The sequence below is a fragment of the Ambystoma mexicanum genome, chromosome 5p, assembly GCF_040938575.1.
Source record: "Ambystoma mexicanum isolate Mex_15411 chromosome 5p, UKY_AmexF1_1, whole genome shotgun sequence".
NCBI lineage: Eukaryota > Metazoa > Chordata > Amphibia > Caudata > Ambystomatidae > Ambystoma > Ambystoma mexicanum.
The window spans coordinates 1,182,740,909-1,182,763,701 of NC_090930.1; the positions used below are offsets into that span (position 1 = coordinate 1,182,740,909).

The following is a 22,793-nucleotide window of genomic DNA, read 5'->3' on the forward strand; positions in this document are numbered from 1 at the left end:
CTGGAGGTGCATTGTCTGGGTAGGCATGCGGTAAGAGTGTTTGATCAAAGTGGAGTGTCTTGTAAGGAGGTGCTGTATGGAGTGCCAGTGGTTATGAGTATGTCTGAGGTGGAGGAGCAACTGGCGGGAGTGGGGGTGGTGGAGGCGTGGAGGTTGGGGAGGAGGGATGCACATGGGGATGTGGTGTCTACAACTGTGGCAGTGAGATTTGAGAGAACGGAGTGTCCGGAGGTGATGGAGATGGCTTATCAGAGGTATTGTGTGAAAGCATATGTGGCAATGCCGTTAAGGTGTTATAAGTGTCAACGATTTGGACATGTGGCGAGAGCATGCAGGAATGAGAGACATTGTGGGAGGTGTGGTGGAGAGCATGATATAAAGGAATGTAAGGTGGGGACTCCGGAGAAATGTGTGAATTGTGGGGGGGGGCATTCTTCCACGTTTAGGGGATGTGAGAATTACAGGGTGGAGAGAGAAGTGGTACAGGTGAGGGCGGCGGAAGGTCTGTTTTACGCGCAGGCTGTTGCAAAGGTGAAACCAGTACGGGTAGTGAGTGAGGTGAGTGAGAAAAAGTTGGTGGTGGATGAGGTTGTGGGAAGAAAGAAAGTGGTGGGTGAAGTGAAAGGTGTAGAAATGGTGGTTGTTCCGAAAACTGAGTTTTTGTGCTTTATAGTGAATGTGCTGGATCTGGTTCAGGGGAATACGTCTATCAGTTCATCAGATCTTACGAAAGGAGTGGTGGAAGCTGGGAGGATGTTTTTGAATGTTGTAGATGTATCGGAAGAAGATGTGTTTAAGAAGGTTGTTAAAGTGCGGAAGCTGAGTGGGGTGCCGGCATGAGGATTTTGCAGTGGAACGCGAGGAGTTTGTTGAGGAATGGACAGGAGTTGAAAGCCGTGTTGTGTGAGGAATTGAACGTTGACGTGGTTTGTATTCAGGAGACGTGGTTGAGGGGTGATTTGAGATTTGTGATACCAGGTTTTGAGTTGTTTCGTAAGGATAGGTTGGAGGGGAGAGGGGGGGTGTGGCTTTAGCAGTTCGAAAGGGGTTGATTGCAAGGGAGATTGTGGTGGATGGAGCAGTAGAGGCGATTGGGGCAGGGATTCGGGTAGGAGGATTGGAAGTATTGGTGCTGAATTATTATAATCCGTGTGAGGTGGTGGGTGTGTTGACTGGAGTGATAAGAGGACATGTGGGACTGTGTGTTTTGTGTGGCGATTTTAACAGTGCCAACACGTTGTGGGGTAGTGATAGGACAGATACGAATGGAGAACTGTTGGGAGACATGGCGGATGAATTGAGTCTGGTATTGCTGAATGATGGGTCGGGTACGAGGTTGGATGTGAGGACTGGGAAGCTGTCGTGCTTGGATTTGACCTGGGTGACTGCTGCAATTGCAGGTGAATGTGATTGGGAGGTGCGTGAGGATGGAGACATGGGGAGTGATCATTCTGCTATTTTGGTGACTGTGAGGGGTGAGGTAGGGATCAGGTCACGTATGACTGGGAGTCGGTTGAATTTTAGGAAGGCTGATTGGGAGGTGTACAAAGGAGTGTGTCGGGATTTGATTGTTGCAAGGGGAAGAGAGGCGGGGTTGGATGAATGGAATGAGCATCTGGTGCAGGGAATGAGAGCAGCGTCTGTGGCAGCAATTCCGGAGGTTGAGAAGGGGAAGGGTGGGAAGATCGAGGTTCCTTGGTGGTCGGTGGAATGTTCAAGAGCAGTGGCAGCACGAAAGAAGGCTAGAGCAAGATCGGTGAGAACGGGAATGTTGGTGGATCTGGTGGCATATAAGAAGGCTATGGCGGTGGCAGAGAGGGTGATTAGGGAAAGAAAGAGAGGATATTGGAGGGGCTATTGTGGGTCCCTGAGGAGTGATTCTGGTGTGAGTGAGGTTTGGAAACAGTTCAAGCGGATGTCCGGATTAATGAGGTCACAGGGTGGTATGTCTGTGTTGTTGAAAGGAGAAGAGGTGATTAGTGAGGATGAGGATAAGGCGAATTTGTTCACAGTTCGAGGAACTTCCCAGAAGAGGTGAGGATACGAATGGGTGTGGTAGAGGAGGAGACGCGAGAGGTGGTGGCGAATGTTGGGCCTTGGGAGGAGCAATATGAGGTTTCATTTTCGATGGTAGAGTTGAATGGAGCGATTCGGAAGGGGAAGTGGTCTAGCCCTGGGGTGGATGGAATTATGTATGTATTTTTGGAGAAGTTGCCTGAGGAATGTAAGTTAGAGGTATTAGCGTTGTTCAATGAGATCTGGAAGAATGGAGTTTTGCCGAAGTTGTGGAAAAGAGCGATTGTAGTGGCGATTTTGAAGGGTGGCAAGGTTCCTACAGAGTGTAAGTCATATAGACCGATTGCGTTGACTGTTGTGCTGTGTAAGGTTGTGGAACGGATGGTGGTTGAGCGATTGGGGTTTTATTTGGAGTCGAATGGATGTTTGAGTGACTTTCAGAGTAGGTTCAGGAGGAATCGGTCGGTGGCTGATCCATTAGTGAGATTAGTGACTGGGGTGGAGGAGGCATTATGTGATGGAGAGTTGGTGGGAGCGTTCTTTTTGGATTTGGAGAAGGCGTATGATATGGTGTGGAAGGGAGGGTTGTTAGTGAGACTGTTGGAGATGGGTGTGAAGGGAAGAATGTTTCGGTGGATCAAGGCATTCTTGGCAGATAGGACATTTCAGGTGAGAGTGAGGGGGGTGCTGTCTGAAGTTTGGAAGATGGAGAATGGGACGCCGCAGGGGAGTGTGATTAGTGCGATGCTGTTTAATGCGATGGTGGATGGGTTGATTCGAGCTTTGGCGGGAATTGGGTGTCAGGTGGATTTCTTCGCGGATGATGGTGTGGTCTGGGTAAGAGGGCGGTGTTTGTTGTTGGTACAGAGCCGGTTGCAAGCTGCGATAGTACGCATGGAGGAGTGGTGTGGGAAATGGGGTTTCTCGGTGTCTGTGGATAAGAGTGTGAGTATGGTGTTCTCAAGGAAAAGAGTGCAGCAGGAGTTGAATTTGGTTTTGAAAGGTGTGAGGGTGAAGAGCGTGGAAGAGTTTCGGTACTTGGGGGTGATTCTGGATAGAAAGTTGAATTGGAATGTGCAAGTGGATGGTGTGGTGGATAAGTGTAAACTCAGGCTGAATTTGTTGCGGGCGGTGACTGGGAAAGAATGGGGTGCGCAACAGAAGTGTTTACGAATGTTGTATAAGGGGTTGATTTTGAGTGTGATGGATTTTGGGTGTCAGGTGTCAGTGGGTTATACGTCGAGTCAGAAGTTGCGGTTCGATAGGGTACAGGCAAGGGCATTGAGAGTGTGTTCGGGTGGGATGAGGTCCTCCCCAGTGAATGCGGTTCAGGTGCTTGTGGGAGAGATGCCATTGGGGTTGAGGAGGGATGCGTTAAATATGAGATGGTGGGTGAAGTGCAGTGCGAAGAGTGTGGCTCATCCGGTGCGTGAATTTTTGAAGTATAATTGGAGGTTTGACTATTACAGGGATCGGTGGAGGAGAAAGGGGGGCACTTTTGGGTTTCACATGTGGGAGAAGGGAGTGCAGTGGGGTGTGGGTGATTTGATGATTGTGACAGATACGGATTTGGAGAGAAGGCCGAGATGGATGATGAGATCTCCAAAGGTGTGTTTGGAGTTGGCGAATGTGGTATCGAAGAAGAGAGGTATGCGGGGTGAGATCAAAGCTTTGGGTCAGGAGTATGTGGCAGGAAAGGAAGGATACAAGGTGTTTACGGATGGTTCAAAGGATCCTGTGTCTGGGAGAGTGGGAATGGCGTATTATCTAGAAAGCATTGGGGAGTATAAAATAGGACGACTGACGAATTATGTGTCTATTTGTACGGCTGAGTTGGTCGCGATTGCATTGGTGATTGATAGGGTGTGTGAGTTGGGGTATGAGAAAGTGGTGGTGTTCTCAGATTCATTGAGTGGGTTACAGGCGATTGTGGCAGGGGATGGTGATAGGAAGGATGTGATTTTGGACATTAGGATGAAGATTGATCGGTGTGTGCGCGGGGGTATGGATTTGGAGTTGGCGTGGGTTCCCAGTCATAGTGGCATTTTGGGAAATGAGTTGGTGGATCTGGCGGCGGGTGAGGGTATGAAGAGGGGAGCGATTGATGTGAGGTTGCCTTTGAGTGTGGATGAGGTGAAGGCTGTGATGGTGAGACAAGTCCTGGATGAGTGGCAGGAGAGGTGGGTGAATGGGGTGAAGGGCAGGTGGATGTTCGGTGTTCGTGGGAAAGTGTCGGTGAAGGTGGATGCAGGGAGTTCAGAATGGAGGAGGGGGGAGGAGGTGATGCTGAATCGGTTGAGGATAGGTCATGTGGGGCTGAATGACTGTCTATTTCGAATAGGGAAGCGTGAATCAAGGGACTGTGCGGTGTGTGGGGTGCCTGAAACGGTGGGACATTTTTTGATTAGGTGTGAAAGACATGTTGCAGAGAGAGAATTGATGAGGGTTCGGTTGACTGCGTTGGGTGTGGCTGAGCTGAGTGGGAGGACTATACTGGGAGGTGATGGGGAGAGAGGCAGGAGGAGGAGTAGTGTGATGTTGGATTTTGTGAGGCAGACGGGGAGGTGGGAGGAGTTGTAAGCTTAAATGGAGCCAAATAATAATTAGTGGGTACGGTGCACATCATCCTATAGGATGGGGAAGCGCCTGCGTGGGTCCGCCCACGCCTCCGATAATTAAGAAGAAGAAGAAGAAGACATTGGGGCTTCCGGTCCTCAAGAATATAAAGCTATCCCAGAGACAGTAAGCGGCACACTTGAGTACGAGGAAGTGGGGAAGCTGATTGTTTCTGGCTGCTTAAGAGTGGATGCCTCGCAGGACGCCAGCAATACTGCGATCCTTGCTGCATGGCTCTCTGGATTATTCCCGCTGAAAAGCACGGCCGAGCCTTAAGTGCATTATTCCTGTATTTTTCGTGGGAGGGAGGAGGAATGGTATGGATGCCCCTTTAACCAGTCGGGCGTGCCTCTCCCTCATTTGAACTGGACTGATTATTGACTCATGAACTGAATATTTTAAGCGCACTTTGCGCATCTTGTGGATATTTGAAATGTTATAGCTGCTAATTAGTTCTGAAACATTGAAGGCTATTTTAGTGTAGTGTGCTTATAACTATGGTGAAAAGGAAATAGGCGAATGCTAATGTGGAGGCAATCGGCAGAGCAACATTTCTAAATTGTTAAAACCGATCAACAAAGTTAATCTTTCAATAACTGAAATCAAAGGATAATGATAGCCCTGTAATCCCGGCAAGCTCTGCAGGTTACAGGGTCGTGGCACCTGGGGAAAAGGGGTTTGTAATTACTGTGGTAAAAGGGACAGCAACCTCATTGGGTAAGACGGAAGAGAAAGACTTTATGAGCCCGTCTCGGCCTCTAATTGTGTGGCTTTGGATAAGGACGATTTGATTTCTGTTCATGACCCGGTTCTGTCAAAGGGGAAATTACTGGGGAGTCTGAAACCCAGACTTCGCATATCAAAGGAAGACAATCTGAAGTGGCCCCTGTTACAAATCAAGTGGATGGCAGAAGCTTTGCTCTTACAGTAAATCAGCCCAGAAAAGAAACAGGAATGGGAATGTTGGTTGCGAGCATTGTGGAGCTGTATATATACCCCAGAGTCTGATTCGCCTACAATAGACAGCAGGACTTCCCGGGCTAAGGACAGCTTAGCGGCTGACCCCATCCAGCCTCTCCAGGCATCTGCTTGGGGAAGGATAGAGAACAAGCTGCTGAGTTGGCATCAGTACATTTTACCAAGCTGCTGAGTTGGCATTGGGCATCAGGACATTTTGAAACTTTCCTTATAAAGTTACATAACCAGGTTGAAGTCCTGGCCTTCCCTAGTGCTACTAATGCTGCTATTAATGGGGTGTGCAATGTAGAACCCCCGTACAAAACGGTAACCCGCCAGAGGTGCCGTAAACATTGTGGTGGGCCCCTCATGGGGATAAAGAAACAGGGCATACAAACCAAGGGCTTTGTGAAATGGGCACTCAGACATGCCCCGCTGACTAGGGTCCCAGTGGTAATGATGATGGCAACAGCAAGACACTGTAGCAACTAGAAAATAGTGTTACCTCATTACTAGAAAATAGTCTTACCTCATTCAAGAAATCAATCACTAATTTTATGGAAAGTCAACTGAAGTGGCACCGGAGTGTGAGGTCCAGCTTCCACCCTCCTTGCCATCTGTCTTTGCTCCTGCTGCCTTCTCCATTAGCGAGGTGCACTTGCTGTGATCTACTGCACCTCCAGGTGAATTAAAAAAAAAAACGAAAATCCCCAAAAAATGCTTGCAATATGGCCGAAATTCACAGTTTAATTGCGCATGACATCGCACTGCCTGTTTCAGGTTCATTGCCACCAGAAGCTTCCTTGCTGCATTGATTCCACATGTTTGACCACTGTTGTCCGCTTATTTCAAGATCTTGTGGCATTTCCAAGATGGCCGCTGTTGTTTCTTTGTGGTTTCAGGCAGTCTGCCTGAACTGCCTTCCTTGCACTGCTCTCCCATTGGTCACCAAGTGCATTCTTCTATCCAACTGGGGACTGTCAGGCTTTAGCTGGCCCACTCCTAAGGCACCTGTCTGCTACCTGTCTGCTATCAGATCTCTACTGCGGGTCCTTTTCTGCACCCTTGCACTAGACCTTTCAATAATGTTGCCATCACATTTTTCTAAGAATTCCGGACTGCCTTGACATTCACACCTTCTTAACCATGGGTTAGTTCCCTACTTCCTGGACTCACTCCTACCCCCCTTTCGGTTTTTTTGCTTTTTGGTTTAGAAGACAAATCTTGCTGTTTTTGCTTTTTGGTTTAAAAGTCAAATCATGCTGTTTTTGCTTTTTGGTTTAAAAGCCAGATCTTGCTGTTTTTGCTTTTTGGTTTAAATGTTAAATCTTGCTGTACCCTGCTAACTTGCTCTGCAATTTGCTTGTAATTGTTGCTTCTCTGTAACTTGCTGGCCCTGTGACTTCACTGATCTCTTTGTTCCACTCTTACCTGCTCCACCCTCCTTTCTTCCTCCTTTTCACGCTACCACTCCCATGGCGCTTTCTGTTTTTCCTATCTTTTCCAACTGCTTCTCCATTGACTATCTTTACCGTCTCACTAAGTCTGGTAGGAAGAAGTTCCAAAAGGATATATTGGCCTCCAAACCTGGTCTCCCTATTGCTGACACCTATTCCAGTGCCTACGCCAAACAGACACTCACCGACATCCTCTTTATCGTTCCTTCGACCGAGATCTATGATCTCTGTGTTCTGTCCTTTCTCTATTAATGGTGGCACCCGATGGGAAGCTCTCTTGGCTCCCTTTGACTCCTCTAAAGTCATCATTAAAGTCTTCCTTAATGGCACTGTCATGGTCCAGGGCCCTCAGGCCAACCTCCTCCTCTTTGACAGGCGTTTCCCACGCCTCATCAATTTCCTTTCATCTCCTGCTGCCCCCTCCTAACCCCACTTGGCTACCTTGCCCTCTCTTCCCTCCTCCTTTGCCCCACCTCAGGCTCCTTCTTCACCTCTGCAGGGGATACATCTGATTTGTACCTCTTTTCTCTCTAAGTGGGCAGACCTCTCCTCCTCCCTCCTGGCCTCAACCACTCAACTCCTCGTTCCTGGTGACCTCACTATCCATCTTAACACTCCTTGTTCCTCCTCTATACTCTTGCCTGACCTCTGTGATTCCCTCTCCCTTTCTATCCTCCCCTCTGGCCCGACTCACTCTGCAGGGCACACACACTTGATGTCTTTATCTCCTCTGACCTCCCACTCTCCATCACTGACCACTCCTCTCTCCTGGAGTGATCACTACCTCCTCTCCTCTCATCTCTCCCTCTCTGCCCCCCAGGCCAAGTCTACCAACACTGCCACCTACCTTCTTGGACATCCGGCCCATGAAGCGTGTTTCTCTGCCACATTCTCTCTCCCTCCTCCACCGTTGGTTAACTCACATCCTGACACAGCCCTGTCTATGCTCTACTCTTCTATTTCTAATATTATTGACGCTCTTGCCCATGTCATGACGATCCGTTTGAAGCCCAAATCCAAGTGCAATTCTTGGTATAACTCTAGGTTCACTTAAACTTAAGTGTAGGGCGGATGAGAGGAAATGAAGGGCTTCTTGTTCATCCTCTGACAAACTGGCCTGTCGCCTGCTCCAAAGGCAGTACCGACTCTCTGTCCACACCAAGAAGAGAGCCCACATCCAAGCCTGTGTCTCTGCCACATCTAACAACTCGGCCGAACTCTTTAAAATCTGTAAGGACCTGGCCAACCCTGCTGCTGTCTCTACCCCTCCTGTCGCCTCCCAGGCCCTTTACACAACCCTTGCCTCTCACTTCATCTAAAAAAAAACAGGATAAATAGTATAGGATATAATCTAGAAAGATGGCTACCAAAGCACCTAAATGTAGTTTGCTTACCATCACCTGCCACACTACCATAGAGGTAGGGCCTTGTCTAGCTGCCTGAACTCTCGAGATAGAATAGTGGCATACTGCAAGAGAGAGAGGATTCCACAAGGTGCCTTTACCTATAAGGGAGTTGATGCATATACTGATATTAACTCCTCTTTAAGTGACCCACTCTTTGATACCCCCTTTTTGCCAACAGGTCCCATTAAGGTTAGGGAGAGCTATCGCTCCTCTCATCCTCTTTTGCGTCATGTGACAAGGGGGAACTCAAGGGGTCAGAAGAGTGCAGCTACACAGCAACTGAAAAGGTTACTAAGTATCTGAATGGGAACTAAATCTAAAATAATGTGTTGGCCACCTCCAGAAATAGTCTACATTAGATTCTCGGGATAAAACCATCTGTAACTCAAGCCTGGATGGAATCCCAAGAGATAACCATATAATATCTCACCGGCGAGCCCAGAAGCGATTCTCAAAACATAGAACCCATGGAGGTAGGTTGGAATGGGTCCAATGTACCCGATCAGTATGTGGTCAGAGGCTTAAAGGCAAGAGAATTTCACCCTAGAAACTCATCTCAAGCAGCTAGTAGTCCAGCAGTTTAACTCTGAGAAGAAAGTTAGAGCTGGTCTGGCAAGGATCAGCACCAAGAAGCCACCTACAAATGGGTGTATCCAAAGGAGAAGGACAAGGAAGGTGAGGCCACTGGAGTGCAGATGCTTTTCCCAAAGATCATTGGGTCCAGGATATAAGCTGCCTGTTCAGGTAGAAGGGACAGCCACTAAGACCTTTTTAGATACTGGCAGTCACAAAACAGCTCCAAAAGGTGGATTTGGTGTTTATACACCCATTCCTTCCTGGGAGACAGGTGCAAATAACATGCATAGACGGAAAGCAATCTTTGCCCTCAAAACACAAGAAGACACCTTTCCAGTGGAAACAGAGATAATTCCAGGGATCCTTGAACGAGCTGACCGTGGAGCAGACCTTAAATATTTTTCTATCATGTTTGTGTCAAAGGAGTCCCAATCAATATTAGGGAAAAGTCTTGGACTGGCCCTATGATTTCCTTTGATTTCCTTTCGTATGGCCATACTTACCTTTCCTCCATGAGCATGTGATGATTTCTCTGGGAAGGGGGCGGAACTGGGATAGCAATACACTTTCACAAACATCATAGAGCATGCGTGCAGTGAAATTCTGTGAAACCTCTCATCTCATGTGCATGCACCCAACAGCAACCTCCAGTCCATTTTGATCAGTTTGGAAATGTATGGGAACTTATCAGCAGGGGTGTAGTGGAAAGGGCATAATGGACTAGGAGTACAATACTCACTATGGTGAAGATCTAGTACTTCTACATCCTGCCCTCTTTCCTTCATACTTATGTGCAATTTCTAAGCATTTTAACAAAGAGGAGGGATACAATATTATAAAACATTATAATAATAGAATACCTTAACAGTAATATAGAATGTTAAGAAACCTAAACAGTAATACTGAAATGTGTAACCAAATAGGTTCCTGATGATCGCCTGCACAATTTCATTGTCAGACCTGGAATTGTATTCCAAAGAGTAATGCTTTCAGAAAGCTTAAGGTGTGGCCCAAGTCACTGTCTTGCAGATGTTCTGGTATGCCACTGAAGCTTCACTATTCCTGGCCAAATGAGAATGTATACCTTTAATTATTGGAATTTTCAACTTGTAACATTCCAGGATATAAAAAACTATCTACCTGCCTATAGCAGATTTGAGGCTTTGCGACCTGAAATAGCACCTCCATAAGTATCAAATAACACATGAACAGACCCCCGAATCCAGGTTGTTTGGACAGGACTGTGCCCCGTTTTACTTACGAGAGATGGTATGGCTGCCCAAGGCACAAATTGAAGGGCGCCCTGAGATGATGATGTTGGGGTGGAAGATGTGGCATCGAGCATGGCAGATGATGGGGAACCCATTCCCATGCTCCCCGCAGGTGCCACTAGTAGCACTGACGGGGGGAGATAGGCAGCTGAGGATGATAATTAGGAACCACTGGGAGTCGGTGGGGCTAGTGACGATGGGAGATATTTGGCAAGAGGGGACCATTACAGATTTTGAAGTACTGGGGGAGGAAATGGGATTACATATGGGTCAGTATATCACGTATCATAGAATGGTGCAGATAATTAGGAGAACATAGCCCGAAACGGTACTGGAAGAAGAACCAGATGCCAGCATAGACATGATTTATGACATAACGGAGGGAGGGCACGAGATCTCTAGACTATATGAGATGATAATGTCCAAGGTTGGAAGGGAATTACCACAGCTGAGACTAGATTGGGAAGGGGAAGTGGGAACCTCGATAGAGGATGGGATGTGGGAGCATGCTCTGGGGTACCACAAGAAGGTAACCAGAAATGCTAGATACAACTATATATTACGCACAGAGCATATATGACACCCCAGAGGATGTCTAGGTTTAAAAATGCTGGAAGACAAGACAAACATGTCCCAAATGTGATGAAGAAAATGCCGGCATTGTACACATGTTTTGGTCATGGCCAGTAATTGAGCGCTTCTGGGGTGAAGTAGCAAGGAAACTGGCGGAAAAAGGGGTCACAATTGTTATTGATACAGCCTGGGCATGCTTGCTGGGGGGGATCCCCAGATCGCAGAAACTTAAGCATGTTAGCAAATTGAAAGATCTAGCATATGTGCTCGCAAAAAGAAGAATTGCAATGGGATGGAAGACATGTCACAGGCCACGGGTGGAGGTGTGGTGGGGGGAGTTGCAGAAATGGGCAGATGCTGAAACCATGGTATGGCAGGAGGCAAGCAATGTAGGGGTAGAGGAGGAGGTGGGAACCCTAATGGCATGGAAATCATTAATAGCGGAATTGTTTGGAACAACACAAGACCTGACAGAATGCACGGAATGCAAGACCCCACCACGCGAGGCAGATACAGAAAGCGTGGAATAAACAGGCTCGTAAGGGAGGGTGGGATAAGGGGAGCAGTGACCAAAAATTAAGCAATGTACAATGGAACTGTTGATATTTGTACTGCGTGTTTGGTTTGTATTGTTTTTGTTTGAATAAATCAAAAAAATTGTTTAAAAAAAAAGTATCAAATAACACAGCTGTGACCTCCTTGGTGCGGTCCAGATAAAAGGGCTACAACCACATGAAGGCTTGCATTCCCAAGACTACCAATTCCATATATACTGGGTCCAATTCCAAACCATAGGACAAATGAAAATGGATTTACAGGGCTCTGATAATAGTTAAAACAGATATTGGGCCTCATCATGAGTTGGGCGCTAATCTGGCACAATTTCTGCTGAACGGAAATAGTGTTACTGCTGGGTCGTGCGGCAGTATCAGCACTGTATCACAACCTGCCATTAACATGCCCTGACTGCGGAGGTAACAATATTAGTGCCTGGCAGAAACTGTGAACTGTGCTGAAATAAGGATTCCCGCCGAGGAAACAGTGCAAATAGTGATATTGCCAGCAAACCCAGCGCTAATAGCGCCAGCTGAATTAGCTTCACTGCCGGAACGGGAAGCATTGCTGCAGCCATTTTGAAAAACTCAATCCATTAAATATCTCCACCCCCAAACACAGGCCAAAGACCAACTGGCCATGTGACACACACCCACATCCACATCTGTCCCCATCATTGTGAACCCACATGCAAATCTGCACCTCCACAAATCAAATGGCCTTGTTACGTACAGTTATACTCACGATGGCTACCTTTTTCCCACTCTTTCACACTATATCACCAACTATTTTCCTACCTCTCATTCAGACCAAGATCCCATCTGCTAATCTTAACACAGCCCACACATCCATCTCCTCCTGCCCCCTCACCCCATAGGAATGGATCCATCGCTTTACATCCCCACCCAAGCCTTTGATTGCATGTACACTCACCATGAGGAATGCTAGACTAGGGTCACGCTTCCTTCCTAAGAAAGTAAAAACCAATCTTACCCCCCTCCAGGTAACCACCAGGTCCGCACTTACAGTACTCAACAACTCTGTGCCTTCCCCGGCCCCTCTGCCTATTGAGAACATGACATCATCTATCATCCCTACCCCAGGACCACAATCGCTTCCCCCCAACATTCCGGAGATCAAAAGAGCCCTTATTAATTCTCGATCCCTAGTTTCCCACGTACTAGATATTCCAGACTTCATTACTTCTAACCAATTTAGACTTTATAGCCATATCAGAAACATGGCTACATCCTGCTGCAGGCCCTTCCCTACCACTAGCCCTCCCTGACAACTTCACTATTATCAGAGCAGATAGCGCAAAGGGAAAAGGAGGCGGTGCCGCCTTCATAGCTAAAACTAACCTTGGCTTTAGAGAATTTTCCAGTACTCCCTTAACATCAGCCGAGCTCCTCTCAGTTAAGCTTCCGCTCTTCCCTACCTGCACCTTACTCATGCATCTCATCTATCGACCCCCCCGGCCCTATGTCCTCATTGGAAGAAGACATTTCAGCCTTGTTAACACAGAATACTAAACCTGGCTCTCAAATCATCCTGCTTGGAGATCTGAACCTAGGACTTGACGACCCCAAAGATATGAATGTCACAACCTGGGAAAACACCATCTCACAACTAGGCTTCAAATCACGCATTCATGAACTGACTCAAATTAAAGGTAGAACCTTGGATTGGCTGGCAGACCTCAACTGTTCACCACCATCCTCAATAATGAACCTTGTGCCTAGTCTGACCACCACTGCATTACACCTTTGTCGTACAAGAGCAAGTCTGCCTCAATTTTAGCGTAACCATCGCTCCCCCACTATGTCCAGGAACAAACATAACCTAACTTTTGACAATTTACGGTCTCTTCTACAACCCCCTTGCCAACCTACCCTACTACATTGTCAAGGACCCCGTCTCAACCCATCTAAACAAATGGTTTTCAGCAGACCTAAAATTGCTACGCAATGCAAAAAGATCAGCTGAAACCATTTGCAGAAAGACACCTTCCTCCCCTAATAAAGATAACTTCTCCTCAGCCGCCTCGACTTAAAAAGCTGCCATTCGTAGCACTAAAAGAGAAATCTATAATGATAGAATTCAGAATGTTAAGTCAAGTTCAAATGAACTCTTTACCATATTAAGAGAACTAGAGGCTCCTACCGCCTACTGCAGGAACATGCCTGGAAGACGCTGCCTGGTATGGAAACATCCAGAAAGCCCTTTCAGACAAAATTGCCTTACTGCAAGCAAAAATAGAAACAAAAAAATAGCCTATCTATTAGCTCTAATAATCTCAAAATACCGGACCTCCAACAATCATCATGCACCCCTTTTCACTTCTCTCCAGTTACCATCAAGGAAGTAGAAAATATAATCTTAGGAATCAAACCTTCTAATTGTCAGGGAGATCTATGCCCAGCCCTGATTATCAAGGATGGAGCAAGAGAATTAGCACCTTTCATAACAGCCCTGATTAACTCCTCCTTCAAAAACGACGTTGTCCCCAACAATTTAAAAGAAGCTTGGGTCATGCCACTTCTTAGAAACAACAATTTAGACCCCAGTACTCCTACCAACTTTAGGCCCATAACAACCATACCCTTTCTCTTAAAAATTCTAGACCGCGCTGCCTATATCCAAATACAAAAACATTTGGAAGACAATGACTTACTAGGCCTTTGACAATCCGGCTTCAGACCAAGACACTGTACGGAAACCGCTCTCTTGGATCTAAAAATCCAGATGGATGAAACCAAGTACAAGGGCAAACTGGCTATCCTCCTACCATTAGACCTCTCAGCAGCATTCAACCTTGTTGACCATAAAATCTTGGCCAAACAACGAACGATAGCGGCAGCTTTCTCACCGAATACCGCCAGCAGGATCGAATAATTTCTTTCAAACAGAACTACCAGAGTTTTAGCGCTTTCCGAATCCTCAACTCCAGCGGCCATTTACTGTGGAGTAACGCAGGGATCCTGCATTTCTCCCACGCTCTATAACATATTTACAAAGCTCCTCTTTGATCGACTTGACAACCTGGGTGTCACCTACACCTAATTATGCAGATGATACCCAGGTCCTCAGTGCACTCTCAGGATGCTATGTCAAAGATGCCAAACTGATAAACAATATTTATCTTGAGATTCGAGCATGGATGGCGGCTCACAGTTTTTGTCTAAATGACAAGACCAAGCTCTTGATCATCGGCTCGCAAGCTCGACTAAACAAACTAGACAACCCCTACACAGCCTTTAATATTGATGGGAACACTATAAAAGTCGCCAGCGAAGTCAAAACGCTTGGAGTTTACCTAGACTCCACATTAACTCTTAAAAAACAATTCAATGCCACAGCCTCATCCACATCCTACACATAAATGCCTGCAAACCATTCGTATCGTCCAACAGCTGTATTACACTAGCCAGAGCCCTGATCCTCTCCAAGTCTTGCAGAACAATGCGTTGCGATCCACCTTGAATATTCAACGCTCCTCTCACATATCATCCCTCAGGCAGGACATTCACTGGCTACCTGTGTGTGACAGAATCACATTATGATCCTTAGTCATCACACATAAATGTCTATCTAACACAGCCCCAAAATACCTGACGAAAAAATTCTCCAGGACAGAGTCGGACAGACCTACTAGATCAGGTTATCTCAACAGACTCACCATCCCAAATTAGAACTTAAAAACCGCAGGCGGCTCTAGCTTCCCAGTGCTAGCAGCCAAATACTGGAACTCGCTCCTCCCATCCATTAAAGCAGAATCTTCCTTCTGGGCCTTTACAGCCAAGACAAAAGATTGGCTGTTCTCCCAGGGATTGCCTAAGCTCAGCTTACCACTAAGGTTTGGCGTACCTTAATGTTCTTAATTTGTACAGTTTTGCTACATATTTTTGTAAATTCTTTGCTACCATGGTTCCTCCCTGATATTGCAACTTGTAAATTCTGTTTTTAAACCTATTGTAATTTATGGAACCTACCTGTTATCGTAACCTGTAGATTCTCTCTACTAGTGTTCTTTAAACTTATTGTAACCATGAAACCTACTTGATATTGTAACCTGTAACTGTGTAAAAATCTTTAGTAACCAAGTAAATGAACTAAACTAAACTATCAGACCATCTATGCCCATCAGCCCAATTGTCTGGGGTCCTACTCAGCACCATGTAATGAATGTCTTGCATCTGAGGATAACGATGAGGCAGGCCCATCTGGGAGTGGAACATCCCAGTCCTCAGGAACCATCAGTACCACCACCACCCCGCAAAGTGGGAGGCAGGCCACGCCAAGGCAGATGTCCTACCACGGCACACCGTGTCACAGCAGTACTAGGCCCACACCCCCAACAGCCCACCAGGAGCAAAGCAATGTCTGCTGCACCCACACCGGAAGCTGTAGGCACCACCACGGAGACCATGTCACCTAGCGCAGTGACTGTGAAAATACAGGGAGACAGCAGCCCGGTCACAACACATGCGAAAGTGCCAACAACCCCTTGCAATCACCTGACCCGGACACTGACACACCATCATATGGCTCCCCTGTCAACAGCCCATGCCAACAGCGCAGACCCTCTCCAACGCAACCTTCATCCAACCTTCACCCACACTTGGCATGCTGCTGCAGAGGCTGGGGGACATGGAGCAGCGACAGATGGAGATGGAGGCCAATGCGAGCACACATGCAGGACATACGCAGCAGTATCCAAGAGGCCACACACAGGATTGCGCAGGACAACGCCAGAACACAGGGATTGACAGCATGCTCGCACTGACGGCATTTGGAGATGATGGAAGGCATCTCAGCACTTGCAGAGGACATTTGGCAAAGCAATGAGTTGGTACGACAACAGCTCCTGGGGCCTAGCTGCTAGATTCCTTCAAGTTCCACCACACAAACAGGGCACTCCCAGAAGAGCATGCAGAGGCGTCAGTCCCTGCGTCATCTGCGCTCCAGATCACTGGGAAGGGGGAAGAGGCCGCAGACATAGACAATGACTTGACACCAATTGCTCTGAATGGCCATGCCGTGGAGTTGTTGGTGGGAGGGGGGAGGAGGGATAGTGTGCTGGGGAGTTGGTGGTGGGAGGAGGGATAGTGTGCTGGGGAGTTGGTGGCGGGAGGGGGGGGGTTGTTTGGTCACTAAATTCAATTAAAACTGTGCAAATCCATCAGTGCAAGGGCATTCATGATTGTGTCTTAGTTGTGTTTATTGATTGGGTGGTGTCATACAGTGGTGCATGGCGTGTGCCATGTGAAAGTGTCAAAAGAAATTATCTATCAGGCCCTTGCTTGCAATTCTCCCATCCCTCACGTCATCTCCGAGGTTGCCTGGACTGGCACTTGCCTGGGCACTGTGTCATCATCCTCTGGGGGTGACATGTCCCTGTCAGGGGGTAGGGTTACATTCCGCCTTATACAAATATTGTGCAACATAGCACACACAATCACTGTCTTCCCTACTTTTTCAGGTGTGTACATCAGGGACCCGCCTGTGCAATCTAGGCAGCAGGAACGTGCCTTCAGGAGTCCAAAGGTCCGCTCAGTGCACACACAGGTTCTGCTGTGTGAGTGGCTGTAAGCTATGTCATGCAGTGTTTGTGGATCATGCATAGGGGTCATCAGCCAGGTCATCTGGGGGTATCCAGAGTCACCTGCATGGGGAGAGGCACACACATCAATCACTTTGGAATGTGCGTTGGTGGAGTAACATTTTGTATCAGGGAAATGGACATTATGAGCATGCATATGGGGCTTCATCGCACGGGATATGCCTCTACAATTTCTGTGCATTCTGTGTCACTGGTATAATGCATTCTCTGACCTTCACATGCACCCTGTTACATTGCAGAAGATGTTTGGTTATGTGTCTGTTAGTGACATGTGTTCCTGTAGGTGGTCTTGGGACTGTGTATTGCTCTCTTGCTTGTGGCATGCATGGTTTCCCATCAGATTTCCATACTCTTCTGGGGGCAGCTGTGCAAGATTGAAGGGTGGGTGTACAGGAGTAAATGGCTGTGGCACTGGCAGGCCTGCAGTTGTGCGATGCAATGTTGGCATTTGTTTGTTATTGCTTTGGATCCTGCATGATGCATTGTGGTACCTGTAGTCATGTGTATGGTTTGCATTGTGAGCATGTCTGTCCACGTGTGTCCAACATGTGCATGCACCCTGCGCTGTACTCTGACGTTGGTCCAGGGACCAGCTAGGTACTACATTTGCATTTACTTGTCAGGCCATGCTTTGTGTCATTCATTGCATCCCCCATTAATTTGGTCAGGGACTTCACAGTACATGCAAAATATATTACAGGGTAACCCCTACTCTGGCTCGGGCAGGGGCACTATCAAGGAAAACAAAAAGAGAGTGCCCTACCAGGAAATTTCTTTTCTCTGAACAAAATTAGCTGAAACAACTTCTATACATTTTATGTCACTGAAGGTGGAGATAAGTGCATTAACTGCCAACCTATTTTGGTGTCCCCCAATAAATGAGATTGGCAGACTTCCTCCAGATTCTAACCGTTGTATTCAGAAAATATCATGAATAACTCATACAGTTGTTTTTTTAACTAATTTTAGCTGAGTCGGATGTGTTTCCCTGTGTGTGATTGCTGGACTGAGCACATCGAGATGCTCTGTTTTAGAGAAAGCTCGGGTTTGCAGAACAAAACCGATAAGAGTAACAACCCTATAAAAGGCTCATTCACCATCTTAGACTTCGGTCACAGCTCACGCATGAGTGATTGACAGCTCCCGCTCCACGCTGTTACAGAAGTCACCTGAGGAGCTTGTGTCACAGGGCTCTCTTCTTGGATACATGTATGAGGCACAGCAAGGAAAAAGGAAACACACTGCCCGCTCAATTGGTGGTGACAGGGTTTAGGGAAAAAATGCAACACTTATAGAGGTACAAAGTAGACCGCTGCTCTCAAGGAAGGGTGTAGCTAGCCTTACATGAGAGTAGTGACTGTCTCATGCAAGCCAGAGAGTTTGTCAAGGGGCAGAGGATGGATATGGACAGAGCCGAACCCGTGCACAACCTTCCAAAATAAACCTAACTTTTCTGTGTCTGCAGTGCAATGACCCTGGAGAGAGTGGCGCAGGGATAAAAGTACCTGATATTCAGTTACATGGAAAGTCAAATATTTGTGTGTGGTTAGCAATAAATAATAATGTTAATATGAGTAAGTTACACTAAATCATTCATTTGGAATAGCCCTGTAGCTTAAAAACTCGATCTGCAGCTCAAGTTTAATTGAATTAAATGAAACATCTTTCTTAAAATCACAATTCACAATAGCATACCTACATTTACATCTCTGCCATCCTTGATCTTGTTGTGTTGCCTACAAAAAATAAACAACTTTGATGAAGTGCACAGTGGCTATGGGATACAATAAACGTTAATATGAACCATCTACACACCACAATTATATACAGAAACAAATATGTTCTCAAACACTACACTCTGTTCCATTCAAAGCAATAGGCTGCATTGTATTCAGTGAGGTCCACAAGGTACAGTTAGACATGAAAAGAGAAAGAGAAAGCCTGTAACATTAAATAAAATCACTTGCAAAAGAACTGGCAATGTAAAGATGTGGCTGTGACGCATTTACTTCTGCCCTGCCGGTGTACAAGGGTGAGTAGTGGATTAAGCGCCTTCTCAGCACTCACACAAAACAGGCACAGTTAAGAGAGGTGCCTTTAGCCTTTTGTTGTAAAGTGGGCAGAGGAAAGGCTATACTCCAAAGGGGATGAGAATGAAATCCAGTAACAACCTAAATAGCAAAGTAAAACAGTCAAAAATAAAGGGAATGTCCAATCAAATTTCTATATAAATATATATACTTTAATTAAAAACACCATTTGCAATTTTAACAAAATAGAAAACCACTAAACAAAACCCACCCTTGAGGAAAGAACACAGAATATGCGAAGATAAAAGGGTGCAGCATTCTTGGTAGTGGATCAGGAGTGGCTGTTAAAATCCACCATATGTTTTTGTGAGAAAAGGGATTACAGTGACATAACCAGTCTCAATAGTTATCAGTCAATATGTTTGACAGCAGTGAACTAGTCTTCTTGCTGCAGTGCGAACTGATCGCTCCAAGTTCAGGTCCAGTGGTTTTTGTGTAAGCCGAATCAGGGAGCAGGCATCTAAATGGTTTGAAACAGTAGCTCACAGCAGTTTGAGCAATAGTGTTCATATGGCTCACCAGGGTCGGTTCGAACATGTGGGTTTGGTTTGAGACATGGTAACTGCTGGTTAGAGTCGGCATGTGACACTCCAGTGGTTCAATTCGAGGTCCAGTGTTAGTTCAAAGTTGTGATCCAGATGATCTGAGGTGCAGTCTGCAAGGTGGCAACTCAATGTTGAGCCAGTTTGAGTTATTTGGTAAAAAGTGGGTCATGTCAATGAGTGACACAATGCTTCCAGTGGTTCAAAACCAGGTCTGGCAATGAGCGATTGCTTCAAGCCAAACAGGTTACAGGCTCTGCTAGGGATGCAACAGTGTTGAGTTTGAAGTTCGAAGAGCTGCTCAACGGAGTGCAGTTTGTAAGGGCCACCAGAGTTGGCTCGACAGTAGGTTTGAAACCGAAAATGCTAGTGACTGGTGACTGTATGTGCAGATCAATTCCAGCAGTTCGGTGCAGAGTTCGAAGGTCGCCATTCTATGAAACTCCCAGGGTCCAGTCAACTGTTGATGAAGATCGGAAACAAAGAAGCTGGCAGTTTGAAGAGATATCGTAACCATATTTTTCGTAGTGTACTTAGGAACAATGCTATGTGATGCCACTTCCTGTTTTGTCAAGGGGTGAAAGGCAGTTTCTGTGATGTCACTTAGGGGTGGGGTCAAATGACATAACTCATCAGAGGTCAAGGGTCGTGTGATGTCACTTCTGCTACCCATGGCATTTTGATGAAATGATGTCCCTGGCTAGCTACATGTTCCCTGCAACCACAGCAAATCTCTTCTCCTTCATGCAAATCCTGCTGTAAATCAAGGGTTTGCATGCAGGGAATTGGGGCTGCAAAATGTGAAGCATAAAGTGTGCCTAGCATTTTGGGACTAAAGGGCTTTGTTAACTGATCTCATACTTTTGCATATGATATTCAGACTCAACATACGTCCCAGGGGGAAGTGCGCCGAGGACCCCAGTGACTGCCCCACCACCACCTTATGTCCCATCAACAATCACCCCCGCCTCCACAGGGCCAAGTACACAGGATTTAGAAGTAGCACTAACATCTACTCAAACTGAATTGGCCCAATTGCAAGCAATTTGCGAAACAACACAGGTAGCGGGGGGAGGGCCTCTGCCGCTGAAAAGCTCATCTCTCCTACCATAGTATGAATGAAAATCAGGGGACTTTCTCTTCAGGGTAGATAGTGCCCCTATAAAGGTGGTCCGGGTAGAACAGGAAGGGGAAATAGAAAGTGTAGGATATGATACAGTGGCTCCGTGAGGGATGAAGAAGATTGGAGTGACTTTGATGAAAGTAAAGAAGGGGCTGTGGGAGGGGTACAACAAGTGCAATGGGTATCTCCACGGGCGAATGAGGAAGACGGATGGGAGGGAAGGCTCCGGAACAGAATGGGGTGGATAGCATTAGCAAAAAAGACAGGAGCAAACGTAAACAGTGGAAAAACAAAATCAAAGTTTAAAAAATGCCCCTTATTCGTAAAGGGGGTAGGACAACCTCACTATGTACTTTGGGCATTGATGGATAAAAATAACCTCCTCAAGTCCCTCCCCCCACTCACGGCGGGCGAGGGAAATTTGATTTATGCATTTGAGAAGAATGCTGCGGGGGTGCCTCTGGCCATAGGAGACATTAAAAGTCTTTTCATGTCAGCAGTAAGAGATCAAGCAGACTTCCCAGATACTCCAGTTTTACATTCTATAATGCAATGCACTATGGAGGATGAGGAAGATGCTGCGCAGTACATTCTCTGGGTGCAGGAAATGTGGCGCACAGAGACAGGCACAGTATGGGACCAATCTACCTCCCTATACTATTTCATCATTAAGAGAGGGCTCCCAAAAGAAGTACAGAAGGTACTTGATAAAATAGCAGGGATAGAAGTCAAGGGCTGGCCTGAAATACAGAGCATTATCATACACCATTGTATGAGGATCAAAGAGAGGGAAAAAAACTGTGCAGAAGAGATTACCCGAAGAAGCAAAGCTGGTATAGAGCAAGTTATTGAAAGTCACAGCAGTAACAGCTGCCAAGCCCTCAGAGCAGCTGGGTGAGGAAGGCGGTGTCTCAGTAGCTATGCAAGCTAGAATGGCTGGAGTGTGGACAGACAATGGACAAGAGCAGTGTGGAGGAGAACAACAGTACATGGGACCCTAGTGGTAAGCAAGACCGGCACGAGGAAGAGGTGGGATCAGGGGACAAAGAGGGGGATACAGGAGACAAGGTCCCAGGGGAGGTGGAAACAACATGCAGGAGATGGGGTCACTTTTCACCAGAATGCTGCAGCAGACCGAGGAGGTCATTATCAATACAACACACCCCATTATAATCAGCAGCAATGCGGGCATCCCCACGCGGGCAGCCCATATGGCCTCTCCAGGGACATTTTGAAGAGGATGACCCACCTCACCATCCACCACCTCCCGGCTATAACACCCTATGCCACCCCCCACATAATATGCAGACACACTTAACACGCCAAAACCATCAGGTGGCCCATCGCCACAACAACCCTTTTGCTACCACCCCAAAAGGTGCAACGGCGCCCTAATCGGGGACCTGTGTGCTCAATGAGAACGTTTTTGCTTGCCCCGGGACAGATACACATCCATATTAGGACAGCCCACAGAGAGCACTTGTGTGTCCAGTCCTACCCACTACCTTAAAACCAAACGAGGAACCACTGGTGGGGGCAGAGATAGGAAATAAACAGTTTATTTTTATGGTGGACTCAGGGGCAGAGAAATCGTGTGTATGTGAAGGTGATTTTCCGCTGTCTGATAAAAATCTCGAGACGCAGGGGTTCTCTGGGGCTGTGGTCATGGTTCCTTTTACAGAAGAATTAGATGTCAAAATAGGGGGAAGAAAAATACAAGCTCCCCTACTCTTCTATGAAAGTTAACCCGTTAATTTGCTAGGGTGATATTTTCTCAGCAAGTTAAATATGACAATATCATTTACCAACAGAGGGACACATTCCCGAACCTTACTACTATCCACAAGAACGTAACAAGAGAAACCCCAAAGCCCGGTGTATTTGTAAATAATGATAATGAGAGTGGGTCCAATGCAGAAAATGTTTTAGGGCCAACCCCCACTATATTTACAGTAACACAAGCTACCTCACAACCTGACATAGAACCT

At 46.7% G+C, this 22,793-nt stretch overlaps 1 protein-coding gene across 1 annotated transcript in view; it reads right to left on the reverse strand.

The window, feature by feature from the left end:
• The window catches only part of LOC138481482 (fibrous sheath-interacting protein 2-like), a 798,294-nt gene that overhangs the window by 470,592 nt on the left and 304,909 nt on the right, over window positions 1-22,793 (reverse strand). Inside the window, exon 5 of the mRNA XM_069613651.1 lies at window positions 18,750-18,786. Coding sequence (XP_069469752.1) covers window positions 18,750-18,786 — 37 coding nt within the window. The remainder of the gene's footprint in view (window positions 1-18,749; window positions 18,787-22,793) is intronic.